This window comes from Microplitis mediator, chromosome 2 (assembly GCF_029852145.1).
Source record: "Microplitis mediator isolate UGA2020A chromosome 2, iyMicMedi2.1, whole genome shotgun sequence".
Lineage (NCBI taxonomy): Eukaryota > Metazoa > Arthropoda > Insecta > Hymenoptera > Braconidae > Microplitis > Microplitis mediator.
Window position 1 is genome coordinate 14,734,510 of NC_079970.1, and position 21,526 is coordinate 14,756,035.

At 31.3% G+C, this 21,526-nt stretch overlaps 1 protein-coding gene and 1 long non-coding RNA gene across 9 annotated transcripts in view; one reads left to right on the top strand and one right to left on the bottom strand.

Annotated features, from left to right (window-relative positions):
- LOC130678565 (band 4.1-like protein 4) overlaps positions 1–21,526 on the top strand; it is a 38,169-nt gene that overhangs the window by 9,305 nt on the left and 7,338 nt on the right. For 5 of the 6 annotated variants that reach the window (XR_008991843.1, XM_057485844.1, XM_057485848.1 and 2 more), the window contains 3 exons: positions 7,249–7,353; positions 7,723–7,862; positions 8,365–8,462. Coding sequence is in view for 5 of the 6 variants with exons in the window: in XM_057485844.1 (XP_057341827.1) it covers positions 7,249–7,353; positions 7,723–7,862; positions 8,365–8,462 (343 nt within the window). In the remaining variant the exon portion in view is untranslated. The remainder of the gene's footprint in view (positions 1–7,248; positions 7,354–7,722; positions 7,863–8,364; positions 8,463–21,526) is intronic. The other variant, XM_057485846.1, reaches the window with a different exon arrangement.
- The window catches only part of LOC130678570 (uncharacterized), a 45,686-nt gene that overhangs the window by 1,567 nt on the left and 22,593 nt on the right, over positions 1–21,526 (bottom strand). The window contains exons 1-2 of one of the 3 annotated variants that reach the window (XR_008991845.1): positions 7,477–7,805; positions 5,698–5,837 (exon numbers count right to left, since the gene is read on the bottom strand). The exons of 1 other annotated variant lie outside the window; for it this stretch is intronic. This is a non-coding gene — a long non-coding RNA (uncharacterized LOC130678570). Of the gene's footprint in view, positions 1–5,697; positions 6,151–7,476; positions 7,806–21,526 lie in introns of those variants that run through there. One more of the 3 variants, XR_008991844.1, reaches the window with a different exon arrangement.

The following is a 21,526-nucleotide window of genomic DNA, read 5'->3' on the forward strand; positions in this document are numbered from 1 at the left end:
TGGAAAAATCAAAATTACTTAATGGACTAGCTTATGGACGCGAGATTATATATATATATATATAAATATATATATAGATATATATATATATATGTATATATATATATATATATATATGCAGGTGTATGCGTGTATGTTAGAATTCTGCTTTCGAATAACTTCGCAGAAAGACCACTGTATCATCGACACATTAAAGACAATTCTACACATTATAGTTTTTTTTATATTTTAAAAAACCATTTTACACAATTACTAAAAACAATTTTATATTGTCCAGATCACTTTGGTTGCGTTTTGCGCTCTTTCATTATAATATACACGAAAATTACTACCGATCGTTTATCTTTTTCTTTTTCTTTGCTGTATACTAATATATTAGTATAGATTCATAGGTGTATTATTTTTAATATTTTTACTAATTAACTAAAAAAATTTTAATTTATTTGTTCTTAACACTTTAATGGTGTTATCAAATAAATTTAAATTCTTAAAAAATAATGGCCTGCATTTTTATAATAGATACAAGAACTAATTATTCATAAAATTAGAATTTTTTTTTCTGTTCATTTGATGGTACGTAAAGTAAAATCTGTTATACTAGAGATGTGCGAATAACGTTCGAATTGCGCTGATTAATAATATTGATTGAATAAAATTGAATTAGATATGATTTCAATTATTTTCAACAAGTTTCATTTCACGATTGATTCGCTTCAGTCAAAAATGAATTTTTCCAAATAGAAAAATAGTTTGAAGATTTTAAACCTTTTTAAGTATAAAAAAAAATCAAGAAAAACTCAAATATTTAATTGCGTTCAATGAATTTGAATAGATAAATAGTTCATGAATTTGGGTCTAATGCAGAATTAAAAAAAAATAAATTATTTTAAATTGTTATCAATAAATGAATTAGCCTTGATTTAATTTCACTTGCAATTTTGAATGTCTTCCAATTATTTTCAACGGAACATTAATAATTTTTATCTGATTGCCTCTTGGATAAAAAATTATTGAAATTCATTAGTAATTTTGAATAATTTTTAATTGTTCTCTATGAATAAATAAAACTTGATATCTGGTTGTACTGTGAATATAAAATTATTGAAATTTTTTTGTAACTGTGAATACTTTTGAATTGTTTTCTATTAATAAATGCAACTTGATATCCAATCATACTGTGAATAAGAATTTATTGAAATTTACTCGTCATTTTGAATACTTATCAATTATTTTCTATAAATAAATAAAACTTAATATCTGGTTACTTCTTGAATTGAATATAATTAAATTTCATTCGTAATTTCCAATGCCATCGAATAATTTTTAGCGGATAATTAATTTGATATCCAGTTGTATAGTAAATGAAAAATTATTGAATTTAATTCGTAATTTCGAATGTCTTCCAATTATTCTTAACAAATAATTAATACTTGATATTCGATTATTAATATTCATTCATAATTTTGAATAATTTCCAATTTTTTTCTATCAATAAATAAAAATTAATATTAAAATTTCATTTTCTTTATTTTGCTAGCAATTTATACAATTGAAATTAGTTTAAGAGGGTGAATTTTTTCTAGTCTATAGTATTAAAATAATGCTGGTCGTCAGGACTCATGGGGAATTGCACTACTGTGAATTAGTTTATATCTTTTATTTATTCTTTATGTGTTTAAATACATAAATAATACAAGACTAAAATGAAAAATTCTACAGAAATTACCACATAACTTTACTTAATTATTTTATAGTTATTTACAGTGAAACATTAACTTAAATAGCAAATTGAGATTGAACTTTTTTTTACTGTACTTCAAAGTCATTCGGATCTATCGTTAAATAGATTAAATTGTATTCATTGTGCGTTAGGGCCTTAATAGACATATATAAGGTACCAGCGGGTAATAAGGCCTAGCTAAGGGAGATTTTGAATAGAATCGAAAATATTGCATTTAATTATCGAAATGTATCATTAATCTTTATTTCTATACATTAGCCATAAAATATAATGAAGTAATAGCAATTTATACCACAAAAAAAAACAAAAAATTAAACTTTTACAAAAACCATACGAATAGGCCTTATTTTACTACGGTAGGGTAATAAAGCCTACGGGTTAAACAAACTGGAATATTTTAATTATACTTAATAAAATTGGTATTAAAGATGAATCATCTCTTAAATTTAGCAACAATACTTTTTTAAAGACAGAAGTCTAGATTGCTTTGCTCAACAGCGCTTAAAACTATCAGTATCCTTTTTAAGAGTCAGAAGACTAGATTGTTTCTTATAATTTCTTCCGCGCTACGACATCATGACGGATGTCGCGCTATGACGGATGATGAAATATAGAAGACAAGGAACGTGGTATCAAGACTCTATAAACTTCTCGTAACATCTCTATGCAAGACCCTTTTATTAGAGTAGCCTTTAGCGGAGGCGGTTATTTTAAATATCATTTCTGTCACTTAGGCCTTATTAGCCGACAGGCCTTATTACCCGCGAGTACCTTATACCATCTTTTTTTGTATGCCGGTTACAGGCAATTTCATTTTTTCAGGTTTACGGTTCCAAATTCTGCATAGATGGTCACATCCTTCCACTTTTTCGTCGTCTAAAATAAGAATTTCCATTCATGCTAAATTATTCTCTGATAAAAATCGAGTAATTTGAGCTATTCTTCCGTATGTCAACCGAATAAATAAGTTATTCGTTTTCTTGGCTTTAGTATACAGTTGGCTATGATACATTCTTTCTTTGTATAGGCATCGATTATAAAAAGAAACAGAGCTTTTCGAAGCTTGCCCAATTACGTGGTCTAACAATATCGCGCCATTTACTGACCGTATACTGAACTTGATATCTTCTCTCGTTTGCTATTCATAATATTAGTAAAAAATTGCGAACATGATTCGTTGCATTCATCATGTAGTATTATTTGAAAGTTAATGTTACGTAATGTCCTAGTTGCCATTTGATTTATTGGCCCATTTGGACCAGTCGCTTTTTGTTTCAAATTGTAAATATTATTTTCAAATGCATACGTCGATGTTGCCCATGATGGACCATGGACGGTGTGGCTCATGATAAAAAGTTTTACTTTGGGTTTCATCCCATCGAACCATGATTGGGTTTCATCATGGACGGTATGGCTCAATAAGTTATAGATCAAATTGAACGGAATATAGTATAGGGCTGGATAGCTCAACTGGTAGAGTATTCCGCGCGATACCGATATGGTCTGGGTTCGATTCCCAGTTCGAGCTAACTATATTTTTCTCAATTTATCTATAAATTGTCTTATTGATAAGGTCAATTGTAAGTTTAGGTTTCACTATATTTAAAAAATGGGGTACCAACAACTCACGTGAGACACCATTAGGGCACCATTAACTCACGTGAAAGATTAAGAAAATTTTTTACAATAATTTACCAATAATTCGAATTATAAGAAATTGCTATCTATTCGGTATAAATATATATATATATTTTAGGGAGTAGCGATTCCCACGACGTGGGTTCGTTGCTGGGGGCTGAAACGGAGCGAGAAATGGCTAAATAAACGGTTGCCCGTGCGCATAAAGGATATACACGAAGCAAACGAAAGATAGCCTTAGGGATAGGCCGTGGCTGATAGTCCAACACATGCGAGCCAAAGATGATTGCTTGTCTACCTGTATGCCACCTATATATAACCACTGGCATCTTAGAGTTGCCGCAGGCTAGTACAGCTCACCCATCACTTTTTCTCTTCCCCTCATTCTTGACAACATGTATGTTACTTTCATTATGCCAGCTCTTGTTTTATTTATTTTCCGATCAACTTCTCGACCTTGTGTAGCGACTATATCCGCTCTAGTATATGATTGTAAGCTGAGCTCATAATTTTACTCCATATCAAATTCACGTGCTGACAATCCTTGACGCGTACGTTTACTGAAACTAATAATAATTTTATTCTAATTCATAAAACTTAAAAAATCAAATCTAATAATATTTTACGCGGGAGCAAAAATAATTATCGTGTGTGTGATATTTCTAAAAATTGGTCCGTTCAATATTTATGTTGAATTGGTAGTAAGGCGATTGATTATGGTTGATGTCAGGAATATAATGTTGGAAAATTGGCATTCAATGAGCCAACCAGCAACGACTTGAATCTTCGCATTCCATCGTAAGGATACACGTTTACACGCCGGGTTCGTGGATAAGCGTGACTCTTACCGACAGTTACGAATAATATATAATTTCTTATTATAATTCTTTAATCGTCCAGATATTCCAAGAGGTCTCATATGCTCATCGATGTTTTTAAAAATATCTTGATGATTTTTTTTTTTTTTAAATTAAAATATTCAAATAATAGAAAAAACAAAAATCATGGAATAGGGAAAAAAACCAGCATTATCAAAAAATATAATTAAAATTAATATTGTTTGACGTCGACTTTTTTTTTTTTTTAACCAGTATTAAATGTGTGATAAAATATCTTTCTGCCAGTCAAATTAAGCCAATTTCAGACCATAGTATATTACACACCAAGAGAGGAAATTAGCCGAAGGCGAAGGTAGCAAACACATGGATTGGAACGTCCTACATTCCTCCGTGGTGTATGTACCATTTTTCATTGTACCTGCACCTAAAAGTTAAAAATGTTGCTTCTGTTTGCAGGAAGAATAGCGCATGTGTATTTTTTTTTCATTAGTTTTCTCATAAGATTATGATTTTTATCCCGCAAAAGAATTTATTTTGATGTAGGTATGATGAAAATTCGATTTATCGGGTTGGGAAACATCAATCGTTTCTTTAGGGTAGAAAAAGTCTAGTTTTCAGTTCAACATTAAACGAAAACAACTATCTCAGTTGTCAGTTGAATTTGTACATGCTCTCTTAAAATAAATCGATAAAAAGTACTCCGATCAGTAAATAGTAACCTGCAAAAAAAGTCCCAATTATATCATTGAATGAATCAGTGGTATACTTAAGGCCATTCGTGCGATGACTTTTCACTGATTTGTTCTAAGAGAGTGGATGATTGGTGTTGAATTGTCTCATCCCAACTGACTCTAAATACTATGAAATTCTAACTTTCAATGTGGATAATTATGAAAAATATTGTGCAGCTCTCGCCTTTGGCTCGGGCAGTCAACCTTATTCTCGTCTGTAATTACCTTGTTTCATTTTTTGCCACACAATCAACAATTTTTTCTACCCGTTGATTTTCAGCGAAATTTGTATCTCATCTATTAAAAAGTCAATTGATATTGATAATTAATACTAAATTATCAAAAACTGAATCATAAAAAAAAGTCTATATACGTAATTAGACAATATAAATATAATTTTTTTGTTACCAAACAGGAGTAATTGAGGGGGGACTAGGGTTTTGCACTTTTGAAAAATCGTTTTTTTTTGTCTGTTCTTATGGTTAAACATTTCAAAAATATCGCTTCCCTAAAGTCAAAAAGGCATATGCTGTATAAACATCTACCATGATAGCTAAAAAGACCTCACTTTATTAATTGGGACTGATGTTAATAAAATACAAAGAAGAGAAATCAATTTTATATTCATGTAAAGATGAATACTGTTAATTACTTAATGATGACCATAAAATAATATCTTTACAAAGTTTGTGAATTAATGTTTGTTTTGTATCACTTAAAATGCTGTCAACTTAATTATAGTACTTACGTTATATTTCCGACAATGTCGAGAGAATCAGGGCATATACCTTTTATCCTGATTGTGCACTACCAAACTGCATGCACTCACGTATAATATGTACTTGGATGCGTATATATATCTCGTCTGCAGTTACACGTGAGGAAGCTCTGTGTCGGTCAGGCAATAAGAAGAGGGTGTAAGATAAAAGAAAAGAACAAGTATAAAGAGCAAAGAAAAGTATAAAAAAGTGAAAACAATGCGTTTCGCGAAAGAACTATAATATTCTGCGCGACGTATTTTTGCACTTTTGAAATATTTTTTTTTTTAACCACTGCTATTGTTGCAAAAATTTTATCATTCTTTTTTTGCTTTTATTTATTTAAATATTTTATAATGCACTTCGATGCTCCTGCCAATCTGTCAAGTTTGCGAAGATGTAGTCTGTAGTTGTTTTTAAAAACCACAAGCAATAAACATTGTTACATTGTATTTGTAGTTCCACTGAAAGTTCTTTTTACCACTCTGAGCTTGGGGCTCCCACTCAACGACTCTTTCTTGGCAACTTAACTTTTACTTGAACGACGCATTGCCATTGACCCCGAAAGAAAGGAACAGAGACCGAGTAGTATAGTATCAAATAATAAAAAAAGAGACGGAGAAGAAAACATACTTGAAGAAGTCGAGTGTCTGAAGAGTTGGGAGAAGGTATTTGAGAGTCGAAATATATGTTTTGAAATGATACGATATACGAGTAGATATTACTTTAAACTGATTGAGTTTAATTATATGCATATATATTGGCTATCGATTAGTGTATTGTAAAACGTTAATATTCTTTAACACGTATTATTTAATTTTGAAATAATAAAGAATTATATAAGTCTTTTATTTAGATATTTATTTGCTATGCGTGACAGTAAGGCATTATTATTTCGACCTTCTGGTAGATTTTACTGATCATTTCAATCTTGCATGACTAAAGAAATTCTCATAACAAGCAACAATTCACTGTGAATGAAACGACTCCTAATTATTGAGGGAACGAAATTCCTTTCTCAAAAATTCTTATTTTTTTTTTTAAATTATCTGTCTACCCGATCCACGATGAAAGATCAATCTCTATAGTATACGCACAGGGTGGAGCCACGAGTCAAGATGGTTCTTTCCTACGCGTTTTCTTCAAGGTATCATTGTAATTTTTTTTCTTTGTTTTTCTCTACTTGGAACAATTACCTTGCGCACTGTTGTATAGTGGTTTTAAAAGTATATACATGACTATAGTTTATAACCAGAGCAGTCCTTCCTAGTATTAAGCTCCAGTGCATATACTGAAAAGGCGTCGTCCGTGTCAGTGTACATGCATTACAGGGAGAAAACAAATGGACGTTATGGACGTCTGATTCCAGTGGGAAACAGGAAACGACCGATTTCAATCTCGACCAAGCCTCGTTCGGCTTTGTCACGCTTCTGCATCAAGGACAAATTTACAAATATTTTTATTTTTAACTTACTATTACTATCGTTAAATTGATAATTTATTCTTCTATAAAAAATCGTTTGTTTTTTTTACAATTACAGGGTTCAAATTTGGGACAAGAATTGTTGGATCGTGTTTTCCGTCATTTAAATCTTTTGGAGACAGCTTACTTCGGATTACGGTACTTAGATCACGAAAATCAAATGGTAAGATGATAATTAAATATTGATATAAAAAATTTTAAATAATAATATAGATGTTCAATCGACAAAGAAAACGACTATTTAATTGCCTTATCCTAATGGCAGTCTAATTCAAATTGAATTTACCCCTTCAAATTGATTCCTGTGATCGTAAATCCTTGCCGGCTTATGAAATGGCACGTCGTCGATAACTTCAAAACGCCCGCGGGGTGCTTGACATCCGGGGTGGGGATCATCGAGTAACGGGAAACTTTAGATTCGCGTAATTTCCGCTTGGTCCACACCACCTGCTAAAAAACATTTATCATCCTCTCAACACCTTTATTAAACTCATATATACATATATATTAATTTAAATGAATTTTTTTACAGCAGTGGTTAGATCCAAGTAAAAAGATTGGCAAGCAATTGAAGATTCGTAAAAATGATACGACACAAGATACTCATACGCTTTATTTTGGTGTTAAATTTTATGCCGCTGATCCTTGCAAGCTTCTTGAGGAAATTACAAGGTGAGAAAAATACGTACATATACACGTTACTTATATTGGTAACTTCTTCGGTTAGCACAAAAAATAAAAAAAAAAAATATAAATAAAGAAAGAAAGAATGAAAGAATGCGACTTATGCAGGATTGTAATAGGCCTCCAGCAATATTCTAACTTTTCAAACTCGCCCACTGCTTACCAACCCGCAGGACTCCTGAAGTTGTTTCCAAAACCCAGCAATTAACGGAACGCACCAATTATCCCCAGCGTAAAAGGGGTAAATTATAGAGTATATTCAGTCCATGGCTTTGAATTCATTGCTTCAGATCTCCTTCCACGCGACCCGCGATTATTCTTCGCGAATCATGTACGATGCCTCGGGCTCCAACAAACCTTAATAGCAGAGAAGCCATTAATACTGGTTCAGTTTTTTGAGGGCTCCATCAATCGATTTTTGACTATTCTCAATAATCGTTTTTCGTGAGAAAAATTTATTTAACTATATTTATTTATTATTATATTACAGGTACCAATTCTTCCTACAAGTCAAACAGGATATTTTCCAGGGCAGGTTACCAGTGTCATTTGATCTTGCTGCTGAATTAGGTGCTTATGTAGTGCAATGTAAGTATATATCCTTGCCTGTGGATACATATTTGTAATCCATAACTTTTGAGTTACTTATATTAATTAATTAGATGGTTCTTGTCAAAGGTTTTATTGCAACTTAGATTTTTTATTTAGCGAACATTTTAGCGCACAATGTTATTTCTAAGATTTTTTTAGCTCGAAGAAAGTTTTATCTGACACTGAAGAAAAAAAAATTCAAGAAATCAAAAAATCGAGCGCCAATAAAGCACACTCAGTGCTTCGAGCTTGAGGTGTGCAATTAATTAATAAATGACCGATTCTCAGTTTAATAAAAAAAAAAAAAAATGTAACATTCGAATAAGAAATATCATAAAATTTTTAAATGTTTTATGACAGCGTGTAAAAATTTACAAATAAATTAAAATTTTATGTAATTTTAAAAGATCATTTCCTGACAGATTATTAAACAGATATTTTAAAACGAATAAAAAATTAAAAAAATAAAAGAATTAATCTAAGTGGGATTCGTACCCACGCTCGCTAGGTACTTTTGAAGATAGTTGTTATTATTATTATTATTATTAAAATTTCAGGCCTGGTTTCATCGTATTTATTTTTATGTTTCATCTTGCACAGTCAAAATAGGTGTCTTTTTAGGCGGTAAATGAACCATCAAAGTGATTGGAAACTGTTGTGATTAAATCGGTTCTTGAATTTCCACTCGGGCGTTTTTTTTTTATACTTAAGACTCACTTTTGAGACCATAAGAAAAAAAAATACTTTTTTTTGAAATACCCTTTTATATATATAGAAAAAAAAAAAATGAAAAAAAAGATTAAAGCAAAAAAGAAAAGAATGTTACATCTTGGAAGTTTCTAGTTATACTTATCAACTATAAGATTCAAAGTCTCTTAGTAAATAGAGATACGGCAATGTTTGCGTCTCATAGTGCATCAAAAGATACAGACTGAATAGTGTCCCGTTGCATCGTTTGGAACTGGTTGGTAAAACTTGCTGGATTATTCGCAATGTAATCACAAAGATTTGTAAACCTTACTGAAAAGAAATAGAGAAATAAAAAAATGTACTAAATTGTACACAGTAAAAAAAGATTTCTTGGCGAAAAAAATTTTTACTCGCCCCAAGAAAATTTTTACTTGCTCTAAGAAATTCTGCATTATAATTTGAAAATGAAAATTTTCTTGGGGCATATGAAAAAATTTTGTTGTGCCAAGAAATTTTTTCTAATCCTAAGAAAATTTTTGTTTTCACTTCATAATGCAAAATTTTTCTTGCGCCTTTTCAGCGCATCTGTAACAGAAAATATGAATTTTAGCCACTGTTTGAAGCAAGATAGACATTTGCGCATCTTTATTTAATTAGTTATTACTATTCCTGCACCGAAAGGTTAAATTCTTGTCCCACTTAGCGGAATTAGTATATAACACACCAAAGGAGGAAAGTAAGACATTCCAACCTGCGCGTGCCATTGTCTACCCCAGCCAAAGGTGAGGGTGGCAAACACGCGGATCGGGACGTCCTATTTTCCTCCGTGGCGTGTATAAACTATTTCACCAGATCTGCACCTGGAAGTTCAAATTCTTACCTCTGTTTTAGATAAGAATAAATAAGCGCATGTGCTAAATTTTATAATTTGTTTTCTTATACATATAAAAACAGAACAATTTTCTTTCCTCTAAACAGAGCAGGAATTTAAACTTTCGGTGTAGGTATGATGAAACGAAAGTTGCAGTTTTCTTCTATGGGAAGAGGAAGTAAATTTACACATACGGTAACCTAAAAACAATGACAAAAATTAAAATTTTTGCTTAAAAATTTGATGAAAAAAGTATTCAAACCACGAATGTCGGTAGGGTATCCAATCTGCGTGTTTGTCATCTTTGCTTTTGGTTTGAGTAGACAAATTATACACATGCGTTGGATTGTCCTATTCCTCTATTGGTTTCGACTTATTAAGTTTTTTATATTATCCACGGAAAAAAATAACTTGGTGGTGCAACATAAACCAGTCTAGGTGAGTCACTATAAAAAATCATGTTGGGGCAACATGATTTGTCATGTTACGGTATTGTCATCTCAACAAGAAATTGGGCTTCGGGTGTCGTCGGTTTTTACTCCCACTCTGGATGTTTTACGTGTTAAATGTTCTCCCACTTTTCTGTACGCATGTACAGTTCATAATAGTCCGGGAGCCAGCGACAGATTTACATGACCAATTTCCTCTCAAGCGAAAATTAGAGGAATGCATGAGAGTGTTGTGTTATAAAGCTACGTGAACGTCAGCTTGGGTTCCGAGGGTGGGTTAGGCGGTAATAGCCTCCCACACACGTAAAAAAAAAAAAAAATATTTAGTCATTTCCTCCCACCTGAAAACACGTAAAATTGTTCGCTAATCCAATATCTTGAAGAAAGATAACAATCAGCTGACTGTAGCACGGTGGATTATACGTCAGCTGATCGCTCAAGCGCGAAAAAAAAATTTTTACTTTTAGTCATTTCCTCTCATCTAAAAATTTACCTGATGGTAGCTTATACATAACTATGAAGAAATATATCCGTCAGCTGGCTGTATCCCGGTGGAAAACCCGTCAGCTGATACTTTGAAAGTTATAACGCAAGCGGTAGGTGGGAGCATCTAACGCGTAATTAAATGCATCAGCTGACGAGGTTTCCACCGGGATACAGCCAGCTGATTTTTTTTATTAATTACAGCAGAGTACTAAAAATCAACTCATAAATTTTCATCTGGGAGGAAATGACGTATCTCGAATTATTGAGTGTTACACTCTAATTTTATGGGAATTCAATGCTACGTAAACTTCAATAATGAATATCTCAAAAAATATCAATCTGAGTGATTCGGTGCTAAGGACCTTTTTTGTAGGAAATTAAATTTCCTATAATGTTGTCCTTTGCATTTTTTTTGTAGGTCTTGTTGTTTATGAGATAATAAGAGAAAAAACAAGAATTCTATTAAAAAACTCAGTTTAGCGGTCCGTACTACCCCACCTATATGAGTTACGACTTCGCGACAATGGGCATTTTTGTAGAGCATTTAATTCTGAGAAAATCCCGGCTTTGGGCGAGATGATATCATAAAATGCCGTGGAGTTATAGAAGTTTAAAAAATAAAAACCCAACTTAACGTGTATTTTAAATTGCGACTATTTTTTATTTTCACTCCCGTCCCGAAATTTTGTTGAAAATACCCCCAAAAAATTCCCTAAGAGTTTGAGCCCTTAATATTAATATTAAGTACTCGATCACAGCATGTAAAGATTTCCCATTTAAAATACACGTTAAGTTGGGTTTTTATTTTTTAAACTTCTATAACTCCACGGCATTTTATGATATCATCTCGCCCAAAGCCGGGATTTTCTCAGAATTAAATGCTCTACAAAAATGCCCATTGTCGCGAAGTCGTAACTCATATAGGTGGGGTAGTACGGACCGCTAAACTGAGTTTTTTAATAGAATTCTTGTTTTTTCTCTTATTATCTCATAAACAACAAGACCTACAAAAAAAATGCAAAGGACAACATTATAGGAAATTTAATTTCCTACAAAAAAGGTCCTTAGCACCGAATCACTCAGATTGATATTTTTTGAGATATTCATTATTGAAGTTTACGTAGCATTGAATTCCCATAAAATTAGAGTGTAACACTCAATAATTCGAGATACGTCATTTCCTCCCAGATGAAAATTTATGAGTTGATTTTTAGTACTCTGCTGTAATTAATAAAAAAAATCAGCTGGCTGTATCCCGGTGGAAACCTCGTCAGCTGATGCATTTAATTACGCGTTAGATGCTCCCACCTACCGCTTGCGTTATAACTTTCAAAGTATCAGCTGACGGGTTTTCCACCGGGATACAGCCAGCTGACGGATATATTTCTTCATAGTTATGTATAAGCTACCATCAGGTAAATTTTTAGATGAGAGGAAATGACTAAAAGTAAAAATTTTTTTTTCGCGTTTGAGTGATCAGCTGACGTATAATCCACCGTGCTACAGTTAGCTGATTGTTATCTTTCTTCAAGATATTGGATTAGCGAACAATTTTACGTGTTTTCAGGTGGGAGGAAATGACTAAATATTTTTTTATTTTTTTTACGTGTGTGGGAGGCTATTACCGCCCAACCCACCCTCGGAACCCAAGCTGACGTTCACGTAGCTTTATAACACAACACTCTCATGAATTATCGCTTGAGAGGAAATGACTGACGAAATTTGCACCTGGCTCCCGGACTATAAATGTTTGGTAGTGAGGACAGTTTCCGAGATCTATTCTCTTACTGGGACCACAATAACATGACATTCATGTTGCAGCTACATGAAAAAATCATGGTGAGACAATATGAATTTTCATGTTGCAGTAACATTACATGATTTTTCATGGTGACCCGCCTAGACTGGTCCATGTTACACCACCTAGTTATTTTTTTCCGTGTAAGATTAATGATTAATCTCAAATATACACTGGTCACAAAAATTAAGTGATAGAAAAAGAATTCTAAATTTTTGGGCGATTTTCAACATGCTGTAACTCGGTGAAAAATGGTCGTAGAAAAAAATTAAAAAACAAAAATTGTAGCCTCAAGTTTCTAGTTTTCAGATCTGGACTTCAAATTTTTTTATCATGCGCGGTTCCGGATTAATCCTAAAAAAACCGACGAAAAAAAAATTTGCAAAATTTTTGGTCGTCTTCCAACAAGTCTATGGACTTCAATAAATTTTTTTGGGTAATCTGACCTTATGACTCTTTTTGGAAATTTTATGTCCTCTAATTTGACAGCCTCACACTCAGAGAAAAATTTAGTTAATTTTACTATAAAATTATAGTGCAATAACGCTTCAACTATTTAATCATAATTTCTACAACAATGATTTATAGTTATTATATCAATTGGAAAATAGTCAAGATAACTATTTTTTAGTACCATCAGTCATATCAAATGTTAACATAACTAATTTAAAAATGTTTATGAAATAAAAATTTTATTATTTTCATAACTTAATTCTACACTGTAAAAAGAGCGGTGTTAAAAATGGACTCATTTTAACTCCGCCCGATGTTAAAATAAAATTATACCGGTGTAGAAGGAGTAATTCACCGGTGTTAAAAATACCGGTGTTAAATCGGGGTAACCGGTGTGAAAGTGGAATAAAATCGGTGTAAAAGCGGGGTAACCGGTGTAAAAGCGGAGTAATACCGGTGTAAAAGCAGGGTAAACTGCGTCCGCTTGGAGTAAACTTTAAAGATTATAAAACACAAAAAATGTCAGTTCTTTATGAAAATTAATAAAAAATATCATTCATTAACAAGTATAGTGATCGAGTAAGTACAAATATTCACAAAGTAAAATACTTTAACACCGGTAAAGAATATCTACACCGGCGGCGACGTTATTTTAACCCTTTAGAGTCAGAGGATCTCGAAACGTCTCCGTGTGAGACTAGTGGGGAGAGCGCGAATCGTAGAGTCCCGTGAGCTTGTATGAGTGACATGTGAGAGTAGTAGTGTGTCTGTGAGTACCCTTCCACTCGTTTGAATCTCGCGCTGCGTTCATCGACAGAACCGTAGTTAGTATTGTTGACGTGAGGAAATAGTCTCCAAAAGTAAGGTTAGAAAAATGTAAAAAATTTTATACATTGCTATGTAATTGCAATATTACTTAAATATATTTATAATGAAACCAAATGTTGTTCTTACTTCGAATTTAAGTCCTTTGATATTTATTATTTAATAAATAAAAAATTAAAAATTAAATAATTTTCAATTCCCGCTTAGGTGAAATTTTTTCTCTTATAATACGGCCCTGACACATTTGCTTCGCGCTCTTTCTAATTCTATCGGGCTCCGCCAGACCGAAGAGTGGGGTTTCAAGGTCAGACTCTAAAGGGTTAACACCGGTCTAGAATATTTACACCGGTGGCGGCGTTATTTTCACATCGCTTTCGGGGGTAAATTTAACACTGATAATTTTAACACCTACACCGCTTGGACTTACCCCGGTGAATTTTTACAGTGTAATAGTTTTATTTACTATAAGTATTTCATTGAAAAGAATCTAAATTTAAGTATCGTTAAACATAAAGTAATAATTATTGGTAATATTAAATATTTATTAATGTTATTACTTTTATATAATTGATACAAATCTCGTGTATAAGTCAAGTAAACTATACATTTGTGATCGAGTGAACAATCATTTTAGTTATCACGACTAGAAGATTATATTTATAACATCCATAACTTTTATTCTGTTCTAATTTTAAATTTAATTTAATTAGTAATATTAAAGTTATTGAATAAAAACAAATTAGTCTTGTTGTCTGATATTATATTTTTTACTCTCAATATAATATCATTAATAAAGTTATTATATCGAGTCATTCATGCACAATAAAAGATTCCAAAAATGTTGACCATCCAAAGAAATACTTGGTACTCGGTCGTATAGCAGGAGAGTATTGGTGTCAGGATTGCTCTCAAGTTAGAATATAATACTTCTAAAATAAGTTTCTTACCAGGAACACTACAAATGGTAGGCGCTATCTAGTGGCGAGCACCGAACTACTCCTATTGCCGTTGTCTAGTAACAAGAAATTTTTCTCTTGGTTTAATCAACTTTTTTTTCATAGTTGAAGCATACAAAAATTTTTGCGTTAAAAGAATAGTCCTTATTCCGAGAAATTTTATTTCTTTTGTCAATTCAACAAATATTTTTTGAGTCCAAACAATTTTCGATAAAGTAAATAATTCAGTTAAATTTACGAATAATTTTTGCAGTAAGCACAGCTAAAGAAATCGTTAGATTTTAGTTAAATTGGATTTAACAAGATATCAACAAGTATTAATTGTTAATATAAATGAAATATAAAGCTAACAACTTTACTTTTTGCCGCTTCGATACTAGTTAAATATTTTGACCTTAAAATTTTTTACTAGAATAAGTGCATACTCATTGCACTTTTTTACAGATGAAATCCGTCATTCGGCTGATAAAATAATCAAAGACAACAATTTTCGATACAGTTTAATGCGACATAAAAGAATTTTCATCCATTTTTCACAAAAATTGCGATTTTTTTTTTCCAAACAATTAATTTTAATTACTTGTAACTGTTGAATTATAAGGTTTGAAAATAATTGAATAACAATATTTGATGGATAATAAAATGATCTACAAAAAAGTTCCTAAATTTTTGTTTTGTTACATACAACAAAATTTTCGTATGGAACTAAAAAAAAAAATATCGATTTTATTTTACACAGTCTAATATATGGGAGAGGGAGGAGTGAAACGGGGTACTTAAGGAAATAGTAAGTTTTTGGGAACTCAAATACGTTAAATAAATTTTTTTGTTTTTTTTTTTAATATTTGTAGTAAACAGAAAAAATTTTCCGCTGCTGTGAAAAGAAAAATTAGTATCATTTGCGACGATTAAAATAAGTATTCAATTACTGTACACGGAAAGAAAATTATAGCAGCGGTTCCCATAATTTTGTGAAATTTTTTCCTATACCAACATAGGAATTACGACCATAAATTATGGGAGCGGTTCCTATAATTATAGGAATGTTTCCCATAATTATAGGAATAGTTCCTATAATTATGGGAATGATACCCATAACACTATAGGAATGGTTCCTATAATTATAGGAATGGTTCCTATAATTTATAGGAATACTTTCTATAATATTATGGGAATCATTCCTGTAATTTATGGGAATGGTTCCTATAATTTATAGGAACCATTCCCATAAATTATAGGAACCATTTCCATAATATTATGGAAATGGTTCCTATAATAGTATGGGAACTATTCCCATAATATTATGGGAATGATTCCCATAATGCAATTGGAATGGTTCCTATACCATTATGGGAATCATTCCCATAATATTATGGGAATAGTTCCCATACTATTATAGGAACCATTCCTATAATATTATAGGAATGGTTCCCATATTATCATGAAAAAATTAATTTAAAGAAGTGTGGTAATCACTTCTACAATACACAGAAATATTATTAAACATAAAAACAAAAATTCAAAAATTTAAAAAAAAAATCGTATTTGGCAAAAAAACATTAAAATTTTTAACAAGAATTTTTTGTCAGCATAAAACATTCAAGAAAATTCAAATTTTGGGAAATTTCTACATTATTGTGCAAAAAAAGAATTTTATGATATTATAGGGATGGTTCCCATAACATTATGGGAATGGTTCCCATAATATTATAGGAATAGTTCCTATACCAATATAGGAACCATTCCCATAATAGTATGGGAATGATTCCCATACACGGAGAGAAAAATATCGCCAGATTAAGTATACGTATCGCTATTCTGGCTATACGCTGTATAGTCATCTTACTTAACGATACGTTGTATAGCCAATTCAGCTATACAGAGTATCCTTACAGTGGATCGTCAAAATGACGATCTGTATCCTTATTTTAGGGATTTTATGAATCGCTGACATGACTATTGCGCAAACTCTGTATTTAGGCATCCGGCAACCGAGAACGACGATACGTACAGCCAATGTAGCTATACGGATCCTCACGCTGGCTATACAGATACCTATATCAACGAAACTACATATCGTTACAAAGGCTATTCGTCGTATTGTTAAATTAAACAAACGAATACTTACCCTAACCCAAATACGTCTCTTTATTTTAACGATACTATAGATTATTAAATTAATGTGAGAGTATTTCTAAATTAGGTATACGAATCGTTATTCTGACGATACGTCATTTGAAGATACATTGGATAGTCATTCTGGCGATATTTTTCTCTCCGTGTACCATTATGGGAATGGTTCCTATATTGGTATAGGAACTATTCCTATAATATTATGGGAACCATTCCCATAATGGTATGGGAACCATTCCTATATCATTATGGGAACCATTCCCATAATGGTATGGGAATTATTCTCATACTATTATGGGGATGGTTCCCATAATATATGGGAACCATTCCTATAGTAGTATAGGTACTATTCCCATACCATTATGGGAACCATTCCCATAATGCATAGGAAAAGTTCCCATAATTTTCTTTCCGTGTAAATGAATAATTCGTGCAAACGTAGATTTTTGTTCAAATGAATCATTATAAAATAATTGAAGCAACAACTGAGTTGTAGTTCTTTTTTGCATTTTTATAGTTAATATAGTTATGAGATTGTTATTTTAACTACGTGACGGTTGCAGTTGCAATCATTATTTCACTTATAATAATTGTAATCAAACAATTCATAATGCTACGTTATTTTGTTTCATTAATACCAATTCCTGTAGTTACATTAACTATAAAGTTATAGTGAAATAAAGCTTTAACTAGAAAATTTTAGTTTTAGCAATTAACTCGATAGTTAGAATAACTATTTAACATTAACAATGAATCAACACTTACTATTGAAACAATTTTTTAGTTACTTGAATTAACGAAAAGGTTGCTGTAATTACTTAAAATTTATTTAATTTTAACTTCATTTCAGTAGTTGCGATAAAAAATTTTAATTACTCCCTGATTAAAAAAAATGATTAAAAATGATTTCACACGTTAAATGTCCATAAGAGACAGGATTAGAAATGATTTGAAGGATTAAAAAGTATTTAAAATGATTAAAAAAGAAATCATTTTAAATACTTTTTAATCTTTTTATTTAATCAGGGCTATCAAATTTCAGTAGCACCAATAAATTTTATTATGTTTCAGCAGCTAATAAATAGTTAATATAACTATCAAAATAGTATTAGGAATTAATTTTAAATAGTTGAAGCTTTTTAGTTAACATGACCATCGACTTTTCTCTGAGTGACAGAAAGTCTCTACGATGATTTGGCGCCGAGTTATCATTGATCAAAGCAAAAAAGTCCATTTTGGTTTTGATGATCAATAAATCCGGACGTATTGGTCGTACAGAGAATGGAAGTAAGGTTTTGAAAACTGCAAAATATTCTCTATAAGGCAAAATTAGTGGCTTTTGATGAAATAACAGCATGTTGAAAATCACCCAAAAATTTAGAATTTTTGTTCTATTCCTTAATTTTTGTGACCAGTGTATATTTTTTAAAGGTTCTTTTATTAACTTCCCGCTAAGAAAATCGACGATTTTCGAAAAATTCGGGAAGTTATTGTTTTCACTCCCATTTGCGATAATTGAAATTTCATCAGATGTCGACGTTTTGAGGTGTGTAATAGTTTTGCTGTAGATCAATTGATGAATTATATATGAATTTTTAACTTCCCGCTAAGAAAATCGATGATTTTAAAAAAATTCGGGAAGTTATTGTTTTCACTCCGATTTTTGAAAATCTAGTTTTCATCAGATATCGGCATTTTAAGATCACAGGAAACTATTCTGACTATTTTCAGAATGATGCTCGAGTGTCTGTATGTATGGATGTGTGTGTGTGTGTGTGTGTGTGTGTGTGTGTGTGTGTGTGTGTGTGTGTGTGTGTGTGTGTGTGTGTGTGTGTGTGTGTGTGTGTGTGTGTGTGTGTGTGTGTGTGTGTGTGTGTGTGTGTGTGTGTGTGTGTGTGTGTGTGTGTGTGTGTGTGTGTGTGTGTGTGTGACCGGTCGATAACTTTTTAACTAATAAACCGATTTGGATGGTTAAGGTGGCAATCGAAAGAGCTTGTTAGCCATCAACTTTTCTGAAAATTTCAGATCATTTGACCAAGTAGACTCGAAAATATTGGCGAATTACAAAAAAAAAAAATTTTTTTTTTTAGTTTTTTAGTGATTTCTCAGAAACGACTTGAACGATCGACTTTGAAATCTAATTAGCTCTAGAACTCAATAAAACGCGTCGATTGCCACCTTAGCCATCAAAATTGTTTAATTCGTTCGTGAGATGTCGTGGGAGAAAGAAATACTAAAGAACGGTTTTTTCGACAACAATGGTATACAAAAGTATTTTCGAGCTCGAAGAGCTCGGGAATGTATCTACAACAATGTTTTCTAGCTTCTTGAACTCAAGGAGCTCGAAAACAGCGGGAAGTTTTGGGGCTGGCCCGCAGGGTCAACCGATAGACAGATTTTTTTTTTGATATAATGACTTATAAATCTAATTCATTTTAATGATATGAACTGTAGAGTCAATGATTATTTTCTATTTAACTTATCCTGATTACGTACATGTTTTTATCTCTATCGATTATTTAGTCTTGAGTTCGCTTTTATAAATATAGTAATAAGATAGAAATTTAATTTTAGCTATTTTATTGAATAGATTAAATTAAAAGTATCATTTGTTAAAAGAAAACAGTAATGAAGAGAAAATTTCATATGAAAGTAACTTATTTAAATAATGAGATACACGATTTAAAATAATGTATAAAATAATTATTATTTAGAAATACTCTTTGTTGTGGATAATTAATTCTGTCAATACTATTTTTATGAAAAGTCAAGCAAAACATATTACGATTTTTTTTAAATATACTATTTACAATACATCATAATTATGTAAAATCACGTCATTAAGATTGTCATTAAAATAATTTATCTGAAATACTTTAAGTGCAATCCAATTAGTTTTTGTTTGTGATATTCAGAAATTTAATTAATAAAAAAAAAAAAAAAAAAGGAAAGAAACATTCATAAATATAGATAAGGATTAATTTTTTTCAAATTATGAATGAATTTATCAATTATTTTCATTATACAGAAGTGTTTTCTATAAATTATACGTGTAACCAAAGAAATAAAATATTTTTTATTAGTATATAACTACTATATACCGCGTTGTGCGTGTAAACTGATACTTAATTGTCGAGACTGTACTGTTTCGAGTTACTTCAGGGTCGATTCGTCGGTTCTCATTCCGTTCTCATTAAATTTTCTACACTCAATTAACACGTATGTTTTTTTTTTTTTTAACGAATCATCAACAAATATATATACTATACAACTGCTGTTAATTATTACACGTTACTTTTTACTGTCGTCAAAGTAAAAATTAACTTTTATTTTTTATAACACCAAATTTTATTGAATTGAAAAATTTAAATATTAATGATCCCAAAAAATAATAGGTTTCTTTAAGGGGTACCACTAGTGTGACCGTCTGAAAAAAAGATGATTTTTGAGAGTTTTTTCAAAGAAAACTACTACATGGAATGTTTTAATGCTTCAAGGATATCACATTACTAATGCCAAAAGGGCGTATCTGAAAATGTACACCCTTTTGGCTCTTCAGAACCAAAAAGGCGTAGGAAAAATCTTTTATTTTCAATCAACTTGGGACTGTTTTTTTAATTTAAGGAAATATTTTTTCCAATGGATTGAGTTGTGAAGTCATCTACTTTACTATTCTTTTGATTTTTTTTCGCTAAGAATTAATAAGAATTGAAAGAAAAAAAAAAACGATACGCCCTTTTGGTTTTAAAAATTTTTGTCAAAAAAAAATTTTTTTCGTTTTTTTCTAGATATATACTGTTCTAACATTCCCAAGTTGATTGAAGAAAAAAAAAATGTTTTCATACGCAATTTTAGTTCTGCAAAGCCAAAAGGGCGTACATTTTGAGGTACGCCCTTTTGGCATTAGTAATGCGACATATTTGTGGATATATATTGAATAGAAGATGAAATTTTTGGGCTAAAAAATTCAAAATTCAGCGAGTTATTCACAATCTCTCAACGCTCCAAAAAAAAATTCCCCACACTGCTGTAGTGATAGCGACCTTCGCAGTGCATGAAATCAAAAAAACCTAAAAGTTTATTAAACTAGCAGGTATTTAATGTACTTTAACCCTCGAGCTAAGAAAAAAAATTGAAACTTAACAAAATGGTGGTGTTTTTAAAAAAAATTTCAAATTTTGCGCGAAAATTTAATGATTTTTGGCCTGCCAAATTTACATTTTTGATTTGATTGGAAAACTCGAGGTTCGTGGTACGTAGAAACATGAATAAAAGAAGCTGCGATTCGAATCGAATCGATCGGATGATTTGTCTTCAAGTTACAACTGCAGCAATTTAAAAAAATTTATTTTCGAGAACCGATAAGCGGCTGTTCTTCAGATGGCTGTGACTTAAAAAAA